Below are 22,192 nucleotides of genomic sequence, written 5' to 3'. Positions count from 1 at the left end.
ATATACATACGATATACTTAATATATAATTAATGATTTTACAGACTTGTTTTTGATTATTATTATAAATTGTCTTTTCTTTTTATTTCATGAAATTTCATTAAATGGGTTAAATCTTTTTTATATATATATATTACTGTTTAAAGGATCCACAATAGATGACTTAAATTTTTGTCCCAATTTTTACTGTTAAAAAAAGATAATTTTTTTTGTCAAATTATAAAACCGGTTAATAAAACTCAGTTGTAATGAAAACGGGTCATGTAAGGCTTAATAAATATTAATAAGACACGGATAAAATTGAAGCTACACAATTGTGAACAATGTATATTAAACTTTAAAAAATAACAAATAAATGTGTATTTATTAATATACATTAACGTAGTTTAGAGTTCCTACTTTATATGTGATGTCAACACTAGCCCCGAATTTGAAAGTATCTAATCAAATTTGTCACATATGAGAATGATTTTCCCTTTTCAGTATACAATGAAATAGAATCGTTCAAAATGAAATCAGTGCAGTACAAAAAGAAGTACATATTTCTATTATTACATCGGAGTATGTGTCATCACTCATCTTCGCCATACCATACAAATTGCAGAAGAGCACAATATTTTTCAATGTACCATTGAACTGAATTTCATGTATAATCAAATCTGTTAAATAATATCGAATTAATTTATTTTTCAAATATTACAATTATACTTAGTATATTTAGTATATTAAAAAATATTATTGTAAGACATTATGTCGAAATTCTGCATCCAAAAATTTACAATATAGATGATTACTAACCTAGGTGTAAGCCACCGGTGAAGACGAGTAGAGTCAAATTAAAAATGTACTATATAATAGTAGTAAAGTCACTAGTGTTAGCCTTTGTTAATCGTATAATATGCAAAATTGGTACCAATCTTCATACACACGTTACAAAGTTTGACGACCAATCATGGTAATTCGACATACAAAAAACATTTATATTTTATGAGTGTTTAATATTTGTATTACTTAAATTTGATTTCATACCAATCCACCAAAAATGTAATTCACTCTTGTATTGCAGAGCGATGGATGCAGTTAATGAAATCATAACAAACGAATAGTACCTATGTATTTAAATTTTAAACTTAGATTACTAAGAGATAACGATAGATAGGATACTTATATTGTAGTATTCGTATTTAATTTTATCCAAATAGCAACTGATTGTTAGTCTTCAAAATTGAAATTCCAATAAAACTTAATAAAATGTTTGAATAAGTAAAACTGGAGAATTTGCAAAAATTATTCAAGTGTATTATTTAGTTACAAATGTAAATAATAACGGTTTTTTCTTTAGAATATCTCAAGATTGTAATCAATTTTAGAACTATTGTAATATATTATTTGAATTGAAAAACATAAAATATTTATGACAAAAAAATATTTAATGAGGTTTTTAAATACTAGATAATAATAAAAAAAGTTAATAGGTAATTAAATTTATATCTATAATACGAAAATTTATTATATAGGTAACAGTCAATAAATAAATTATAAACACATTTTTAGGATTCTAATGCATTATCGTAATATCTATAAGGAATAAACTATTAAGCTTATGAAACTTTAATGACTTAAGGATTGTTACGTTTTGAGGTCATTGTGTTATATTTTTTGACGAATTACCAAAATTGGTAGATAATTATATAATATTGAATTTTCAATACACATATAATAGACGTGTCTCTTTATACCTATGTCCTACCATTCTTCTATTATTTTGTGATTTACTTACTGACCAGTATTTTTCAACACTGATTTGTATTCCAAGAAATATTTTTTTTTCACTCAATACGAGAGAATTCACTATAGTAGAATAATAGTTGTAAAAGAAAAAGAATAATAATTAAAAACCACAATGCATTTTCAATTTACTAATTTACTGAAAAGAGGTTTAATTTATTTACAGATGATCATTCGTTTTTTAGAATATTGGCAATCTTACTCTTTCTTTATGTAGATAACAATCAAATGTAGGTATTTATAATTTCATCTTTAAAATTCGTAAATCAACTAAATCAGCTTCCATACACCGTATAGTTACGCGGGTTGAACAAAGATGTATATTTATAATATGTAACTTTTATAGAATAAAACGTTACTAAATCATTACTGATAATTCACAACTTCACATTTTTTAATATTACTAAAGTAAAAATCTTTAAAAAATAAACGATATTTTAACAATGTGTACTTTTTTGTACCATGCCTTATTTTATGAGCTAATTGAAAACGTCCTTGCACAGTATGGGTCGCATCGAACCTGATCACATGCTGCTTTATTGTTTATCAATATTTGATAATTAATACAACTATACATCTATATTTTTTACTATTTATACACAAACTCAATATATACTAACTTCATTTATGAAAGACATTGAATTGTATAATTTAATTTAAATGATTTAAGACCGTATCGTGTAAAAAAAATGGCCACGTTATCAAGGCTTTTTCTTTAATAAAAAAAAACAATATATATTAATAATAAATTAATTATTATTTAAGTGTGAAATGAATTATCACATAGGTATTCAATGTCAATAGGTACTCCAGTTAAACATTATAAGGTACCTACGTAGGACGGTATATGTAGGTACTAACTGAAATAATGTCTGCTCACATACATTATATATATCAACTACTCACCTAGTTGTAGTAATTTATAATTTTAGAATTTGGTGAAAATATGGGAAATTGTTTTTTCATAATATATTTTATTACATTGAAATAAAACGTATTTCGTTAAACAATAGTAGAAGCGACTGTTGGATTCCAAATATGTTCAAACAATCAAATACAAATGTATAAAAAATTACAAATTTATTCTCCCACTACAATTAATTTTAGGTATATGATATTATAAAAAAGTCGTAAATATTCCGTTTTTAAGTGAAAAAGTAAAACAATGAATTATTCTGAAATAAAAACTAAAAACTAACGAGAGAGCGAGAAATATTTTATGTTATTATTGTGGGAATTTAAAATAAATTAATAAAAACTTGGACAAAGTACAAGTAGGTAAACGAAAGTAATTTTAATAATGTGGTACGAATGAAGTCCTTTTTACTCTGAATATATCAATAAACAGTTTTTAGACATAATTTATAAAAACAAATACTTACTGGTTAAAATGTATACATTACTTAAAATAGGTACGTTTAGGAACTTAACTTGAATACCTGCTACTATTTCAAGCGTAGATAGTGTGAGAGTTGTATAATATTGAATCAAATTATCTTGGCACTTTGAGATTCGTTTAGAAAATTACATTTTTAATAAATTATGTTTTATTGATTTAAAAATTAAAATATCTATCTTCTCTATAATAGTAAATATTGCAAGTATCGTTTTAAAGTCAATTATTGTTTTATTTCATAATCGTAAGACCGTGAATTGGCTTGGACACAGTTTATATTACCTTCTATTGTTAAAAATGGCCAATTATTTTTTCCCAAATAATAGAACATCCGTAATTGAGAAACTATATTCACTATACATTCCGACAATGATAATTGAAGTTTTCTGGTATTTACCTGTAATAATAATTGTATAAACTTTTATTCAGATCGCCGGCCTTCAAAAAAGTTATATAGCATTTAGGTTCAAAGAATAGAATATTTTGTTAACGTGTCTGTACAACATCCGATAGGTACAACTGAATACAAATCGTTATGTCACTGGTCGGTAATAGGAGCGTTGTCGGAAATGTCGTAAATCTCGGAAATGTACGACGTACAATAAAATACAATCAAAACTAATGCGAACGAGTACACTGTACGTCTGTACATGTATATTATAATATAACATAGATACATCGGCGGCGAGTAAAAGTTGTTCCAAATTTAAGGGGACAAAAGCGATTGAATGTTGAATGTTCATGATAATTGATAATAATTCCGTAGGCTATCCTTCAGTGTCCGCGGGTATTGGGATTGGACACGTCGGTACATAGCCACATAGGTACCTGTACAATATACCTATTATTATTATTGTTAATTATTAATATTATAACTTTATAGTCGACGAGCATGTTAAAGGTGAAATCGAATTAATACTAATTGTTATAGTGTTGTTAAAAAATAAAATAATAATACGTGTTTACATACGGTACGACGGCGACGGTTCGTCCACCGCCGCGGAACAGACCGTAGGCCGAAACACGACGTCTAGGTCGTTGGTCCCGAAGCCCTTGAACCAGAATTTCGAGACTTCCGGTTTCACGATATATATACATACGATGTATACATCGATATTACGGTAGAAAATTTTTGAATAAAAAAACTTGTTTATAGACGAACACAATATTATATCTAACGGACAGAACTCTGATGAATTAATTATTATTCTCCCGTATACCTAATATGAGTATATGACACACCACGCTTTTCTCATATGCGCTTGTATTGTACGGTATAATTGTTACGCTCGTCCTTACGACATCATAATATTATATCGGAGGAAAAAATGATTTTCATGAATCCGATGGACGTCAAATCTTCATGTTTTACGTCTTATGCCTTTATAATATTATACAAAAAAATCGAACGCACGCCCGATGCCCATATCATAAGCGATATGTCGATGTATATTGTATAGTAATATATAGTAATGACCGATGTGAATGATTTGAATTCCTTCGAAACACATCGAGACGACTTGATGTTTCGGAGGGGGGAGTTGACAACGAGCAGTAGGAGGTGGAGGTGGTGGAGTAGTAGGACGGGTGTTAGTAGTAGGCGTTCGATGGAGGTGGAGAAGAATCGTAGTCGTCGTAGTCGTTGTCGTCGTCACCATCGACCGCCTAAAACACATTCACTGCCGGAACTGTACTGACCTGGATGAACGTTCATTTGCATTGTGCATGTAGGCTAAACGGTCCAATGAATAATAATTACCAACAAAGTGAAACTCCACAATAATATCGCGTGTTGAGGTCAACAAGGGAAACCACCGCGTGGATTCTAAATTCTAATCGAGTAGAAAGTAAGTAGGTAGGTACTTCTGTCGTTGGAAGTCACGAAATTAATTTACAGTACCTATGGTATATTTGCGGATTAGATATATGCACATAATGAATGTTGTATGTATAGGGCCAGGAAAAAAAAAATAATTAAACGAATCTACCGGGACGAGGGAATACACCTGGCTGTACATATTTTTGTTATTATTGTTATTATATCATAATAATATACCTACTTCTATAGACGACCCCCCCCCCCGCAGAAGAAACCGACCTGCTGAGTGCAACAACTACATGCAGCGTGCTAGATAATAAAATACATTATAAATACTGCACGCGTCACTCGACTGCACACGGACTTCCGCGAGTAACGATGAGGCGGCGACGATTATAAATTCATAGGTCTGGGAAAATACACGAGTGCCTTACTGTCTTGTGACGAGTCTATTCAATTTCCGAATTACGCTCGGGCGTTCCGTCGTAGCCCACTGCTTCCGCTTCCGCGTAATAATACGATACAGATAATAATAATATGTTATGTAATAGATTATTGTTTTCACGGTGAGATCACAGCGCGACGAACTTCGTTGCGATCGCGGCCGGTCGTCGTTAGGATTGCGTTGCTATACGACTTAATGTGTCCGAAACCGATCGGAATATTCACACCATCGTCTGCCGATGGCGTCTAGTCGAGTGTTACGTATTTTTGTTTTTCCATGAGCGTGACTAGTTGTTGTCCGGTGAATATGTCTTGAACACCGTCTGAAGGCAAGTGTGTGACTAGCGATGTGATTATATTAGTACATAGAGTGCTTTAATTTGTCAAATCGTTACTTTTATGATATATTATGTTCTTAAGGACCAATTTTGATTTATGAAAGTATATTTCAAATCTCCTTAGTCCTTACTATACGCATTGATGTATACAATTTATTCATGTCCAAGGTGATGAATTCCTGGTATAGGTAGGTACTTCTTCGCATATACTTGTTATTTTACTAATTTTTTTTGACAATCTCTGATAAAAAATACTAGCGAATGAGTATAACTGTACGTAAAAATAAGTACAATATGTGTCACCCGCCTATACTAAGTAAAATCCTTTACCAGCCTTCTAAAACATTTACATAAATAAATTGAATCTTTAAATCAGTTGTCACTATAATAATTGTATTAAAAACTAAAAAAGCAACAATTTCAATCGTAGCTATTTATTTTGAACTCATCTGGTAAACCAAAAAAAAATATTTTGTAGGTACCTTCATTTCAATAGTATGAACGATCACCAATTAAATCAAATATTTTCTAAATCGTATATCAAAAATAATGAATAGGCATATTATATACTATGTTATGATTCAGAGAATCAGTCGCGATTTCATTCCGAAATAATACATTATAATACTATCATCATCATTTGAAAATTTTCGTATCATTTCACATTTGTAGGTAGGTACGTGCCGGCCCGTACAAGTTTCATCCGAATACATTATATTATTATAATGTCGTCTCTTTAATATGTCAGTGTGCCAAACACCGAGATCGCCATCGGAATAAGTAATAACATAACGTCTGCGTCTGTGTAGTACCTATATAGGTAGGTACGTCAGCGTATTATATTATGTACATCGTAAAATATCATAGTACGAATAATGTATCTATATAACATTGTACGATGCCACTGATCGTCGGCTCGTCACGGTGATTCTCGACGTAACAACTGCCGATGAGGCGTCCGGCTCGTCACTGTATAGTTCGAACATATTAATAAATATTGAACAAAATTAACAAAAATGAACGGGTTGAGTTAAAGTATTCAATTTAAATAACAAAAATTAGGTAGAAAGTAGTATTGTGAATGATTTTTCAAAAAAAATGTCAAGTATCTATGTTATTGTATTTTTTTTTTAAAGAAGGACTACAAGTATATTTTGTTTTTGTACTCGAATACTCTAAAAAAATCTTCAACACTACTACAAGTATCAATCCACTCGCTCACCGCGTGCGGTATGCATTATTATGATAAATATTATTACCGTCGGACAATTACTGCCGATCGAGATTCGATTATCTGGCAGTGTCTCCCAGCTGTTGTGTATTTTATAATATTAGGTATATGGTTACAATCCTGTGTTTTTTTCTATGTATTTGTTAGCGGGTTACATATTATATGCACGCATAATACCTATAACCAGCTACCTACATATAATGTACATAGGTGTATTTATCGGGCACGTTTATAGACGTATACATATATGCATAATATAATATATAATATGGTATGTACATTTACACGATGGCGTTTGCAGTTAAACGTCTGGTCAAACGTTTAAACCGGATATTGATTTGCATCGGAAACTTATAACATAATAGCACTGCGATTAGTTGATGTCTGTGCACACACTAGCCTTCCTCCAGGTTTTTATTTTTTTTAAGGCTATCCGAATTACTTACGATAAATATGTATATATATAAAAAAAAAATCGATTTTTCAAAGGTCTAATTTACTCTCAACCATTTGAATAGTTTATCAGACAAAATACTTTAATAAACTTAAGTGTATAATAATAAGGCGTATAAGACGTTAGGTTATTAATAAAAAAGGTTGTATTCCAGTTCTTTAGTTTTCATTTGTACCTATGTAGATTGTGAAAATCGACAGTCAGACAATAAGTCATAAATGTTATAATGTGCTGAACTATTAATATATAATACAATACGGGTATCATAAATTACTGTGGAAAGCAATAAATTCGAGTAAAAAAATCCTCCTTCCTATTTAGATTTGGCAGGCTATTCGTATGCATCACGTTTAGACGAGTTAATCCCGTACGACCATGATATCATAGAATTTACATTTTCTATATGGAAAGCTGTATAATAATAATCGAGATTTATTTTTTCAAACCGTCATGGTACATATTCATATATTATTATTTTATCAGTGAATGTGAAATATTGGAAAATCATAAAATTAAACATTATGTAAATCCATTACATAGTGAAATTTGCACTCGCTATGAAAAATGAGTGTTTAGACAGTTCTTAGGTGACAATGAGGATTTTTCGTTTGCCATGTTTATGTGGATTAAAATGCTACTTATAACGTTTAAAACAATTAATGGCGAATTTTAATTTATTCTTACAATACGCAAGTTGATCCCGATTTAACCATATTATAATATTTGAAAAAACGATCTCTCGGTGGAGCAGTGTAGTATAATATATTTCATTAAAGTATGGACGATTTGGCAGTAGTTTAATATGAGTAATAAAAATATGTGTTTTTGAAGGTGCTGGTGCTGTATAAGAACTGCAAGAGATCGATTGTGGTGATTCGTGGAACTCGGAAAAAAAACACTTCATTGATCACAATAATATTATATTCTTTAGAATGTCATTAATACTTAATAATGATCTAGCTATTAGTTTATTTCCGATGTGTTTCTTACAGGTATGATTTGCACATTTATCTATACACAGACACCGTGACGTTTACCCATACGATATTATTTATTAGTTTTTTTAATGTTGTAATCGCGGTCTTATCGATTTTCCGTTTGGCTGAGATAAAAGCCGATATACAAAGCGGATATCTGTCTATACAGCCATAGATACCTGTAACCGCGTTCTTGTACCTAGGCAATCTAAATCGCACATTATAACGTTTTTAATATTGTCACGGCGAGTTAATCGTCTTTACAAACTATTATATTTTCAGGCATAATTCAGTTATATCGTTCGCGCACACATCGGGCGCTATTATTATATTACGTACGTATAGTGCGATTATAACGGATTTTAGGTGTGACGTCCTTCTCTGTCTGGAAAACGGAAATATTCAAACGAATCGAAAGAAATTGAAATGCCTTATAAACCAATTATTATGAACCAATAAGGTTCACCCCTGTTCGGTGACAATATCCATAATAGTATATAATAATATAGATTGGAAAAATGCTGTGAAAATTAAAATAAAAAATGTACAACAATAGCGTTTAACAAAACTAAAGTGTTATGTGAACAGACGTGAAAATATTAATTTCAATTGTTGTACCGGTAAAATGGAATTACAACTTCTTAAATCTACCAGAACTTGCTAGCCTGTAACATTGTATAACAATGTTTATTCATAATTCACATATTATACCTAATCATATATATCTCAACCTGCACCGTTTAACATTTATGAGACGTTTAAACTTGAAATGGTCATTAAAAAAAATAGTATTGATGTATCATGTGCATCAATAAACGTAGAGAAGTATTCATGGTAGGTACTATGAAATTAAATTTATAGGTTTTGGTTTAAAAATCAATAGTTGGTATGGATATAGTTCACCGACATACATAATATAAGAATGAAAAATATATTGGAAATATCAAAAATTAAAATTGCACTTATATTTTGCATTTATTTTTGAAAATCACCGACGGCTCGACTGATTTTATATAATTCGTTTAAATTGTATAAATATTTGCTGACATAAACTGAAAAAATATAAAAATTATTTGTGAAATTCGTAGTGATAGCTCAAGGTCTCTGAGTGATAAGTACGGAGTCCTTTTGCAGTATTCCTCCGAAATTTGATTTTAAATATTTTATCACGGTATTAAACGAGCGCTAACACGAACAGCGGCAATATTATTACCTATATTTATTATTATAATATACAATGGTCAATGATGCATGTGCGTAGTATAATCTCCACACAAGCGTATATGATATTGTTGTATATAATATATTAATACATGTACCTATATATTGTGTTACACAACTGCATCTGCAGGAATGTTTCGCAAAGAAATCACACCGATCTGCTCGTGAGTCAGCATTCGAGAATTACAGTTACACTGTCGTTGGCGATTCATCGGCTACGCCGATTTTAATGAAATTTCTTGCTCGCCAAATGGATAGTTATAACGCGTACACATACATTGATCCAAAAACCTATCATTGGTGGGATGCAGCATATAGGTATCTACGCGCACTGAGTGCCCCAAAAAAAAAAAAAAAATGCACCGAATACACGTGTCCATACACAGTACACTCACTAAGCGTTAACAATATTACAGTCATAACTTCTTGTCCAGCCTTGCAATAATTTATTCGTATGATAATAATTATAATAATAATAGTATCTTATTAATTTAAGAATAAAAAAAAATTGCCTGACGTAATTATATTACCAACATACCTAAATAATGAATGGTCAAGTGCTACCTTCGACGAAGTTCGGTCTCATTACCAGTTATAACCCGATCTCATCAATTTGAGACTCAAGTATAGCGAACCGTGGTTAAAATGTGATTTGGGGGTATCGAATTGCATCTGTTATTCTGTAAATAGATGCTGACTTTTTTTGTGTAAAATTTCATAGTTTAAAAATTAAAATTCAATAACATAAATAATTAATTGAGTTTATGAAAATGTTAAAAAGTTTAAAATAAACTTCCGCTGCACAGGCCATTAGTTAAGTTATGTACAATTTAATTAAACTGGTTAAATTTTTTTGTTGTTATTAAATTAAAAGTATTGTTTGAGTAATTTCCTACATATTTTTTGGTTTTTATTTAGATATTTTTGTAGAAAAATGTTTCCTCAATCCTAAAAAAATGATTTTGGTGACAAATAGGAGGTTATTAAGTGCAGCTATTATATGGCACTAGAAAACAGATACATTCAGTAGGTACCTACTTCTAAAAACAAAGATTTAGTTCCAAATCAAAACCGTATACATTGTCCACTGGATTGCTACAAGAAAAAAATAAATATGACACTGCCTTGTCTTTCACTCGTCCTTACTGCGCATAAAAGTTGTCAACGTTATTGTATTTACCTTGTAGAGTTATATCTATACACATTAAAACGAAATTCTAAGAAGACGTTTAACTTTATTATTATATTTTTATTACATTTTGAACCTTACTAAGGAAGGTGATATTGTATTAAGTGCTTTCATAAATAAATACGTATTTATTTCATATAAATATCACATATTCTAGTAGGGTACAATTTTGTTCTATTTCATGTGAGAATTTAATTGTGCCGATAAAAATGTTTTTTTTTTTTTTTAAATAACTACCCATATCAATGATTTACCTATCTACTAGGCATATTTTGTTAAAATTAATTTATGCTATAGAAAATTGAATCAGTTAAATTGGTGACTTCTATAAATATTAAACAGATAAATTGCTTTAAACTAACTTCTGTTTAGTATTTAAAACTTTAAGATAAAAAAAATCATGAATTAAACGTAACCTCAATGTAATTGTCTTATAGCTATAAATAATTCTTCCCAATCTTGGTTTTATATTAAAAACATTTAAATTTTTTTGTTTATTAATTTGATTGTGAAAAATAATTATAATTATTCAATTATGTTGCACGCATTACAGTTTTTTAAATTATTAGTAAAACAATTACCAGGGAAGTTGCTCCACTGTATAGTAGGTTTCGAACGTATGTGTCTCTTCATTCAGTAGGTCACTGTAATGGATGACGTGTTAAATTTTATTTCAATGATAATTCATTGCACACAAAAAATGATTCTTAGCGGAGACGGTGTGTCAACCTCTATTTGGAAGGATATTTTGTAGTTACAGTTTTTATTTATTTTAAAATAAGTAATTTGTTTGTATGTTAACATTACTGCAAGTTGAACTAATTTCAGCCCAAAATATTACATAGGACACAATTTTATACAAATAAAATATTAGGTATATTATTAATTATCGTTATTAACTTATAAGTTGGTTTGAATAGGTTATTGTCAAAAAACCTGAAAAATAGTACACTTATTATGATGCAACATAAGTATTGAGCTATTGATACACAACATAACATTTTTTATTAATATTTATAAAAAAAATTAATTTTAAACGTCTGTAAAAAGCCAAAATTAACTAAAATATTTTAAAAATAATGTCATGTCTAGAAAATGGTAATATAAATATTTGTCGAAAATTTCAAGTGTAAGGTAATTATATTTTTAATTACAACATAAATAATAAATCGTTTTTGTCAAAAACTGGTTTTGCTTAAAATTTCTAATTTTTTTGTATATTTTGATGATTTTGAAAATTAATGGGAATTTTAACAACACTTAAATTAGGGCTTGAATGTCCTAAATAATCTTAGAATTTCTAAAGTATTCAACTATTTAGGTCGGTGAAAATTTCTTGGAATTTCGTTTTTAAAATAATTCACTCAATTATAATTTTTGTATGAATTGTTTGTGATGCCTAGAGTCTACATTTTTGATACAATTAAATATATTGGTTTAACAATTGTATTTTTTTTTTATAACTATTATTACAATATTTAGAATTGGACACATTTTTCGTTTAATCGTTTTTGGTAATGTGATGCTTTTAAGATGTCTGATTCTTTTAATCGATCTTCGACCTATCCGCCGATATTTATTTTTAATAACTTTAGGTAAATATAAATGTATACAAAATTAAAATGTATATTCTATAAATCACAGTTTCTATACTTCTCGTGTTACAGTTACAGCTATATGGCAATAATAACTAAATAATGCAATAGGATCTGATTGTTTTATTCCAAAATGATTTGAATAAATGATACACACAAGTATGGAACTTAAACTATAATTAAGAACGTTGACTTTGAATAAATTCTTATTGTGTTATCTAGATCGGCAATGTTTTCCAGAAGACTCGGCGAGTATAAGAAAAAAACTCGTGTCTTAACAAAGTACATCTTAGACGTAATTATCTATTCAATAATAATTGCAAAATCGTGTTAATAGTGCCCTAGTTTAAAAATTCAATTAATAGGACAGGTTATAGTTGATGTTTAACATCTTATATTATTTCATTTGTGAATAAATTTGACGTAGAGAAGTACCGATAGCCATATAAATACGACACATCTATCCTATATATCCTATATTTTCGGCGTCATGTTTCAAATCAGCGGAAGTCAAGCAAATTAAATTAATTTTCAAATTTGCATTATTCGTGGATCTCGTATACCTATAACAGTTTCTTCTGTAATAGTAAAACAACATAGCCCCTGGTATGCGAAATTTACATACCAGTGATATGTTCTAAACCACATGATGATTTTTGTTTATTTTTTACCTTTACTTACTAATGAGTAATGATTAATGATTGACTAATTTGCAAGAAGTCGGTGTTAATAATCATACATGAATCGTATCCGATTTAATATAATTAATGATGATCGCTTCCTGATTTACTACTTTAAAAAGGTTGTATAGTAGTTATTGTAGTTATTGTAGTTTAGTTCAATCGCATAATTGTTAATTAGCGTTATTTATTGATTTGTTTTCATATTACATGCCTAAATTAATAGCATAGTTGTAAAGCATTTACATTTTTAACACTTATTTTGTGATTTCATTCTTAAAACACAAAATACAATATCTTTATATCCACTTAATGGAAAAAAAAAGATTTAATTAGCATATAAGTAATGTGCGTGTAGTATACACTAAAAATCTGATCTTGACAAATTTCGTTTCTCAAGAGCTCTCATAGACAAATTAGTATATAATAATATTTAAATTATTCATTGTAAATTTAATTTTGTTTTTAATTAGTTATTAGAAAATATATTTAAATTTATTGTCATTCAACTATTTAAACACTTAATTTGAAATATATTTCAAAAGTATTTTTTTTAACAAGTATCGTTATTGAACATGTACTAATATAACGAGCATTGCAGCCACCACCAAATGGCGTAAGAAACAATTCTAAAAAGTATTCACGTTTTTTCCAACACTGTTCTTGGGCTTAATCATAACGTATAATAATATTCCGATTATCATTATGAAGATAATTAATATGGATATCTAATCGTAAAAACATCTATTACTCTCAAGTTTAACGGAAAAAAAATTTTTTTCCATCTCAAAACGTCATAATCATTACATAGTTATAGATTTTCTGTTCAATTCAAAATTGTCTCCAGGAAATTGTATCATCCCACTACACGCGCTATAGTCGGTTTTCGTCTGTATATTATCCATGTACCTTATTCCGAGAACATAAAAAATAAAATAAAAACTGTGAAACCAGGCGGTCTCGGCCTCACGTACCTAACCGTCGTCGCATGCGTAGGCGAAGATCTCTTTTTGCGAACACCGTACATCCCAACTGTTATTAGAGCATTTTCAATGTTATTTTATAAGTATACATTCCGATTGACGTGCTAATCCATCGGATCCCGGATAACGGACATAATTGTAAACGATCGACGTGTACTCAACACAATGTCGTTTGAGACGAGCGTTTTGGAGGACCTCTTATTATGGCGATTAGTCACACGGTCTGATTGCGTCTTTTCGATTTTACGCTACACGACCGTGACAATAGTTAGGGTTGTTAAAACATTACGCGTCTGCAATAAAATCGGTAGTTATAATAAATACCCCGGTATTAATGACGAGTGACGATAACTCGCAACTACATAATATGCAAGCGCCTACATTTCTGTTGCTAATAATTCGCGCACGATGCGAACCAGCTCGACGACAATCGAAGAAAACTGCTTCAAATAGAAATCCATTATATAGTATACTTATTGAATACATAAATTCAATGCTCTGAAAAAATTGGTAAGAGATGAGGTATAGTTGGATCCTTCGGTGTCAAATTGAGAAATGAAAAATACCTAGAATAAAATTGAAAATATTACAAATATCTGAACTAATTACGAAAGAAAAAAACAAAAACAATAATATACATTCATCATTTAAATTACTTAACAAATTACTTCTGTCAAATATTGGATATTAGAGATGCCTGAAACCAATGGTTATTTATTAGCGCGATTAAGTTTAATATTTGGGGAGGAGGTGGTAATAGCCTAAAACTAACATAATATATTAAATTGAAAATCACTTTTTAAAATTTAACATATCTAAGCTAAATTTGAACAATATTGAATCTGATCCCGACCCTTTAAAAATCCCCTCTAGTTTCTCCAATAATACTAACACAGTTCAATTTTTGCAATAACAAATACTTCGAATACCTACGCTGTATTTTGTTGTACCTCCTGTGATCAGAGAACAAAAGTGAGGAAAAATATATTTGAATTCAAGCCAAAAATCTAAAATAGAAAATTAGAAATGATTGAAAACTTATTTTCTATCATTGAAAACAACCTAATTATTTGAACCATCAAAATAGTATTTATACTGCAGTTATAATATATCAAAGGTTGGTAGCTATTTTTGATTTTTAAATTAACAATTTCAAATAACATGAAATTATATGACAAGGTACGAATATAATTATAAGCTTAAATAAAAACCGGTAACATCTTGGACACTAAAAAGTTAGAATATTTTGATTCTGTTGATTTTTTTAACGATTTATGACTGTAATAATATACTGTTTTTATGTTCAATAAATAAATAGAATGTTTATTACAATTTGTAGGTTTTTCTTATTTGTTTAAAATGTATTAAAGCTTTTGTTATCCACACCGGACATCGAATTTCTCAGATCCGGCTCCGTGATGACCCGACCCTGTTAAAGAGGACGGTCTTTGAGGTTAGGTTACTTAAGGTTATCGAGGTTGTTAACCGATTCCCATGTAGGTATTTATCATTATCGAAATTTTAACAGATCGTGCGTGTTTGAGCTGTGATACATTCCTGATAATTGGAAATCACGTGAGCTATTTTGTTTGAGCTTCACGAAAGGTAGCCTCAATTTATTTTGCACATTATTGTATGGACAATACGTCAATATCCAACTATCAACGTTAACTGCAATTAAAGCCGGAAATTTATAAGTTCTTTAACTGCACCTCTGTGTACACATGTTATTATTAAAGGTATATAGTATGTATACGTGTTTGCTGATACTGAACACACCCAATGTACCTACACACTTTCGACGATTTAAAAAGTATTTACCTATACCTATGCTGCGGTCTACGGCGGATCTATATGTATATACGCAGCTACAATACATTAGAAATGAACTAAACCATCTACGACTAGGAATGCTTAAAATTCATACATTACCGTTGTATTATCTTTAATGATATATTTTATAATCCCTGCGGGTTATACTTAACGCCTTGGTTCTCAAATTCTGGGATGACCAACTTTTTATAGACGCTCAATGTATGCTCAATATATTATTTTAGCTTACGTTTCACGCCATATGCACCCTATTTTTAATAATTATTATTATACTGATTACCTATTGATTTTATTTTTATAACATTACAGTATATCTGACAGTAATACAGAAAATTGTTTTTAAAATTTATCTTTGCAACTATTTAAGATGGTTTTCAAATTAGCAGGTCTAAAGTCTTATTGAAAGTTAAATAAATTAAAATTGATACAACGGGAGATAGTAAGGATACAAGTATGAAACAATTGTAAGCTTTTGTCGTGCAAACAGAGGTATAATCGTATATTAATTTGTCACACTTAAGACGTCTTCAGATGTGTAAAATACCCGAGTTACTAATGTCTAAACACCATAATAGTCATATGATATCTGATACTCGAGTATTATTGTAAACGATTGGAAAATTTGTTACAGAATGATACCTCAGCATGTCCCAGGATCGCATGACCGCTCTTCGGCTGCTGTCGTACTGTTGGCTGACCGTAATGTTGCAACCCAGCACTTTGGCATTTAACGTCGTCTACAACAAGGAACAGTCATCGTCTTCTTCGCTTCAGTCATCAGATTTCTACCAAAGTACAAAGTTTGATATATTATGTCTACTACGTAGTCAGTGGAGTGCGCAGTGTCATATATATAAAAATAAATATAATTTTTGCCGATTTTGATTAAATTTCAACGTTTTCTTTGCTCTATGTTTTTTTTTGTTCCAATATCTTACACACAATAATAATTATTGCAAAAGTATCGAATATTGACTATCTGTTATTACTTATTGGGTACTGAACTGGCTAAACCAGATTATAGTATCCTTTACATATTTTGCTTTGCTCCCGACACTATCACACTGACCAATGTAATACTTAACTACTTAATATGTTCCTATTTTACTATAACTTAATATACTGCATCAAAGTGGATACACAAATGACATAATATATAAATAACTGTACCATTTTTAAAAAAAATCTATTGTTTGTTTTATACGACCTGTAGAAAACATACATATTTAAATACTGAATATTCTATGTAATATATTTCAATGTTTGTATAGGTAATGATTATTGATTATGCAAAGAGACAGTTTATCATGTTAATCTTATATATTTTCATTTCAAATTACGATAGTCATGGTAAAAACATACGTCTTAAAATATGTATATGTACATTATTTGATTTGATTTTTAACTTTCACAAATTTGAACTTAAGTTCTAAGTGTAAAAACAAATAAAAAGGCTGTCATTCTCGTGTAAAAATCATTAGAAATTAAAAATCTTACTGCACATTCTATAATATAGTATATTGTTCTATAATGAATAATAATAAGCTGCCTACAGTTTACGTCTTAACTCATCATATATTGTGTACATACTTAGTCATAGTGTGTGTGTGTGGGGGGGGGGGGGGGGGGGGGGGGGGAGAGGATGTCAGATCTTTCAGTGTCCTTTTTCCAAATAAAATAAAATAATGATGTTTAGAAAAAATATACATAAAATTGTTATTAATACTCAATACTCTTAAACTTTATTAGAAATATTTATAAATTAAAAATAACGATTTTAAGTGAATACACCCGTATGTGTTGTCGATATTTCAATTGTTGATAAGAGTTACTTATAACTCACTTAAAAGTTAAAATATCATTAAAAAAAAAATAAGAAACACAGATAATGTTCCTTACCTTACGTTGCTTATTGATAAATGATAGTGAGTCAGTATACTCTAATATTTGGGGTAACGAGTAGGTAACGACAAAAAAATGATTCTACTGAACAAACATTTGCTATGTTGTACATTTGTATGACGAAGACAACACATATGGAGGTGTGGAGTACTCTTAATGTCGAATAACTTACTATGCTCTTAAGCCAGTGATACTAACCTGAAATAGTTTTAATCGTAATATCATAATATTATCATTTATCATGATAGTATAAAAGACTGCCACCGTAGTGACAGTACAATCATTTTATTTTGCTGACATACCTCTCCACAAGTGCATTAAATAGAAATTACTGCATGAGTATGTTTTATTATTAATAATTATTATTTAAGAGTATATGTAGTTGCTGTCAAGTCTCAATAATCTATACCTAATTTATTTATATAATAACTACTAACTATATTATAATATGAGCGTACCCACTATGTACAAATAGGCATATTCACTTGATATACTCTATATGATGAATTTGAGGTGCGTGAATCTCACCTTAAAATATTTTTGAATATGCAAATGAATTGTTTGAGGGACTTATAAACATCTTATGGTAGTTTTTGTAAATGGGTTAGGTTTTTTTCATTGACTGACCTCATTCAATACAAATAAATTATTTACACTTATACACCACTGATTTGATTTTTCTATAATTCGAAATAAAAAACTATCTTGATCCTCTAAACAGCCAGCAATAACTAAGGTTTTGAACATTTAATTTGCATCTTTTTGAGTATTATGCATACACGCTTGTGATCCAGTTCATGCGAGTATTTTATATTATATTTTATTGAGATTTACATTATTATATTATATTGACGTTCTCTTCGATTTATCTCTTTTCAGCTGGCAGCAGAAAATTTGGCGGATATCGTATCGTGCCCCGCGCGTGCAAAGACGACACTCATCCGTACAAGAACGATGCATCCGTCACCACCCCCACCGGAACTGGAACCGGAACAGGAGTGTGCATGTTCAACTACGAATGCACCCAACTGGGAGGCTCGGTAGTCGGATCTTGCGTGGACGTGTTCCTGTTCGGCGCATGTTGTCGGCTGCCGGCCGGTGTAAAAGTGCCCGCCGCGATCGAGCACAGTGCGTCGACGGCCCCAGCCGCCACCGCCGCGACACCCGGCCCGCACCACAACGATCTGCCGCCGCTGTCGTTCCAACAGCCGGTGGCTGACACCATACTGATGCACCGTAACGGGTCAGCGGTGCAAAACACATATAGGCCGGACGACCTGTTCGGTAACTTCACGGCCATGATGCAGGCCCACCGCGACCGGTTACCGCAGGCGTCCGACATGACGGACGTCGTGCAGCAGTACACCACTGACGGCGGTTACCACCAGTACAATCATCACCAAAACCGACCACTGCCGTTTGCCGGAAACAAGATAACGTCCAAAGTGGATTACGGTGACACGGCCACTGTCAAGCTGCAGACATCGCAGTCGCCACCGTATTCATCATCGTCGTCGTCGCCGGTGTCCAAGTCGACGGACTCGGTGCCGAACATCCGGAAGACGACGCCGTCCGCGGCCACTGTCCAGGCGACCACGTCCAAACAGGGTTACGGTGGTGCGCACCACAACCATCACAAACCCCAACACCCGTCGGCCGCCGACGACTATTACGACAACATGGTGCTGATACCCACACTGACGGTTAATGACCCAAACGTCAAGGAAAACAACTCCATCCACCACATACTGTCCATACTCAACTACACTCCGCCCTCGCCGGACAGGAATAACGTTGACCCGATGGACGCTTCACCGTCGTACCACCATATGCAGTCGAGTAGCCCACCACCTTCTCTACCGCCCGCTCTATACACGTGGGGCTCGATCGACGGCGATTCCAAGTCACCCGGTTACGGGGCGTCTACGTTCCCGGTCACCAGGCCCTCGTCCACCATCTATTCATCGACGCCGGCACAGCAGCATTACGACTGGCCAACCAGCTATTACGGATCGACACCATCCACCACGACTACCACATCCAGCCACCACCTGCCGGGACCGCACTTCCATGTTCTGTCCACCACGACCACGGCCAAGCCGCTCGAACAGGTCGCACCCACCGTCATAGTCCTTAGCCCAGCCAACGATTCGAAAAATCCCAACAACAAGTACACCACGCCCTCGTCTACGGTGTACACGGCCGCCTCGTACCGTCCACCACCCTCGTCGCACGTCAAACCGTCGCAGAGCATCATCGTGACGGGCAAGCCGTCGGTGAGCGCCGCGTACACAACCACGGCTACCTATCATCATCCTCAACACCAGCACCAGCAGGACGCGGCTTTCGTGCCGGTCAGCTCGACCACGATGGCTGACAAATATTACAACGCCAATTACCAACCGACCACCGGCATACACACATCAGCCAAGCCGCTGGTATCCACCAACTATGGTCACCGGCCGTCGTCGACGACGACCACCACCACCACAACAACTACCGGGCCACCGCCGACGCTCAGCAGTTCATTGCACCACGACGCCGGCACCAACAACAACGTGTTCACCACGGTCATAACGTCGGTGAACCATCAATACCACAAGTACCAACCGTCAGCTGCGGGTAATGGAGGCTCGGGCTCTCATTCGACGGCAAAGCCGGTGGTGAACGACGGTGGCGCGGTGGCCGTACTGTCGTCAGGTGGCGGCTATAGACCGACGTCCACCGTCGACGACGATTACCCGACACCCGTAGTGACGCCTGCAACGCAGGTGTTCATTACCGCCTCCGACGTGCACCACCTACAGCAGCACCACATCCAGCAGCAGCTGCACCATCATTTGCAGCACCACACGTCGTCGTCCTCGTATCCGGTCACCTCGGTGCACGGGTCCACTGCCGACGATGACGTGGGCGCCGTTCCATTCAACTCCACCGACACGTTTGCTTTCCCGCCGGTCCGTGACCCCAACGTCAACCTGACCGCAGCCTCGCAACAGGAGAAACCGGATGTGACCGTCGTCGACTCAGCCGGCGACTACGATGCCGACGCTGAACCCAACCCTCAGCTAACGGTCGACGACAACCTGGACGATAAGGTCCACCTGTTCGTCGAGAAGGTTGTCCAATCGTTACAGGGCAATTTCGAGGACCTGGAAAAGGTCCTACTGTCCGGCGACCCGTCGTCGTCCAACATCACCATCGGTAACGACGACCCAGCTGGCTGGCCGACTAAGAAGCCCGCGACCGCTGCGCCGACGGCCGCTACACCTACGAAGAAACCGGCGAAACCGGCTGCCGCCAAGCCGACGAAACCGTCACCGCAGCCCGTCAAGTGGACTTCCACCACGACTTACCGGCCGACGCCGATCGTCAATTCACTGCTAGACTCCGCCCCGTACCTAGAGTTGACCACTGTATCCAGGCCTACCAAGTACCCGACTCTGCTCACCCCGGTTCAGCTGTTCCAGCCCACCACGTACGCCACGGACAACAAGCGGCCGACCAAGCTGCCTGTCAAGCATACCCCTTCCACGACGGTCGTGCTGGACACGCTCAATGTTGACCACGACTATCACACCACCGCTGAACCGGACTACAGAAAAAGTACGTACAATCGTCATCACATAATAGATCACATTTTCAGTTTAAATTGTTATTTTTTTTTATTTACTTAAGACATATTTTGATTTCTAAACATAAAGTTATAATTATTTGTGTATTTAAGCATCATTTTATGTATTTTCATAATGCCGTAGCCACGTGCGTTTAAGGTCCAAACCCTTCCCCCTGAAATTAATAAATTACATTTGAAATTTAAAAATTTGCTAGTCAAAAACATGTTTATATTCTAAACCATAACCCCCCTGAAAAAATCGTTTTCTGGCTAAGGCTTTTTATTTTCATATGACTTTCAGGTCATACAGTAACAAATCACATTAAAATACTTAAAAATATTTCTTGAACTATGTAGATATAATATATGCAAAATATAGAAATATAATTAACTTTTCATTCAGAATTTATGGCTAAGCAATGATTAGTTAGCATACACCAAAGAATACATTTGTAGTAAAGTTTAGTGTAGGAGTATAGTGACACTAGTGAAGCAAAATAGTTAAACTTTAAAATAAAAACGATACTAGACTATGATACGAGTAGGAAGAAATAAGTATATATTTTTTTTAACACAGTTTTGGATTTTCCCTGTGGTTTCTGATGATATTATTTAATTTAGTAGTTATACTCATGGATTTTGATAAGCGTACCAGTTTTGGTTAAAAAAATAGTCTGTTGGACACATTGATCATAACATTATCCTATCGTAGCATGTAGTTTGTTAC

At 33.3% G+C, this 22,192-nt stretch overlaps 1 protein-coding gene across 1 annotated transcript in view; it reads left to right on the top strand.

Moving 5' to 3' along the window:
• Positions 1-22,192, top strand: part of LOC111038482 (mucin-5AC) — a 43,841-nt gene that overhangs the window by 11,451 nt on the left and 10,198 nt on the right. Inside the window, exons 2-3 of the mRNA XM_022321608.1 lie at positions 16,579-16,740; positions 18,729-21,455. Of these exons, the coding sequence (XP_022177300.1) occupies positions 16,593-16,740; positions 18,729-21,455 (2,875 nt within the window). The 5' untranslated portion in view covers positions 16,579-16,592. The remainder of the gene's footprint in view (positions 1-16,578; positions 16,741-18,728; positions 21,456-22,192) is intronic.

Source organism: Myzus persicae, unplaced genomic scaffold (assembly GCF_001856785.1).
Source record: "Myzus persicae strain clone G006 unplaced genomic scaffold, MPER_G0061.0, whole genome shotgun sequence".
NCBI lineage: Eukaryota > Metazoa > Arthropoda > Insecta > Hemiptera > Aphididae > Myzus > Myzus persicae.
The sequence above is the reverse complement of the archived record's forward strand: the minus strand, read 5'-3'. Positions and strand labels throughout refer to the sequence as shown.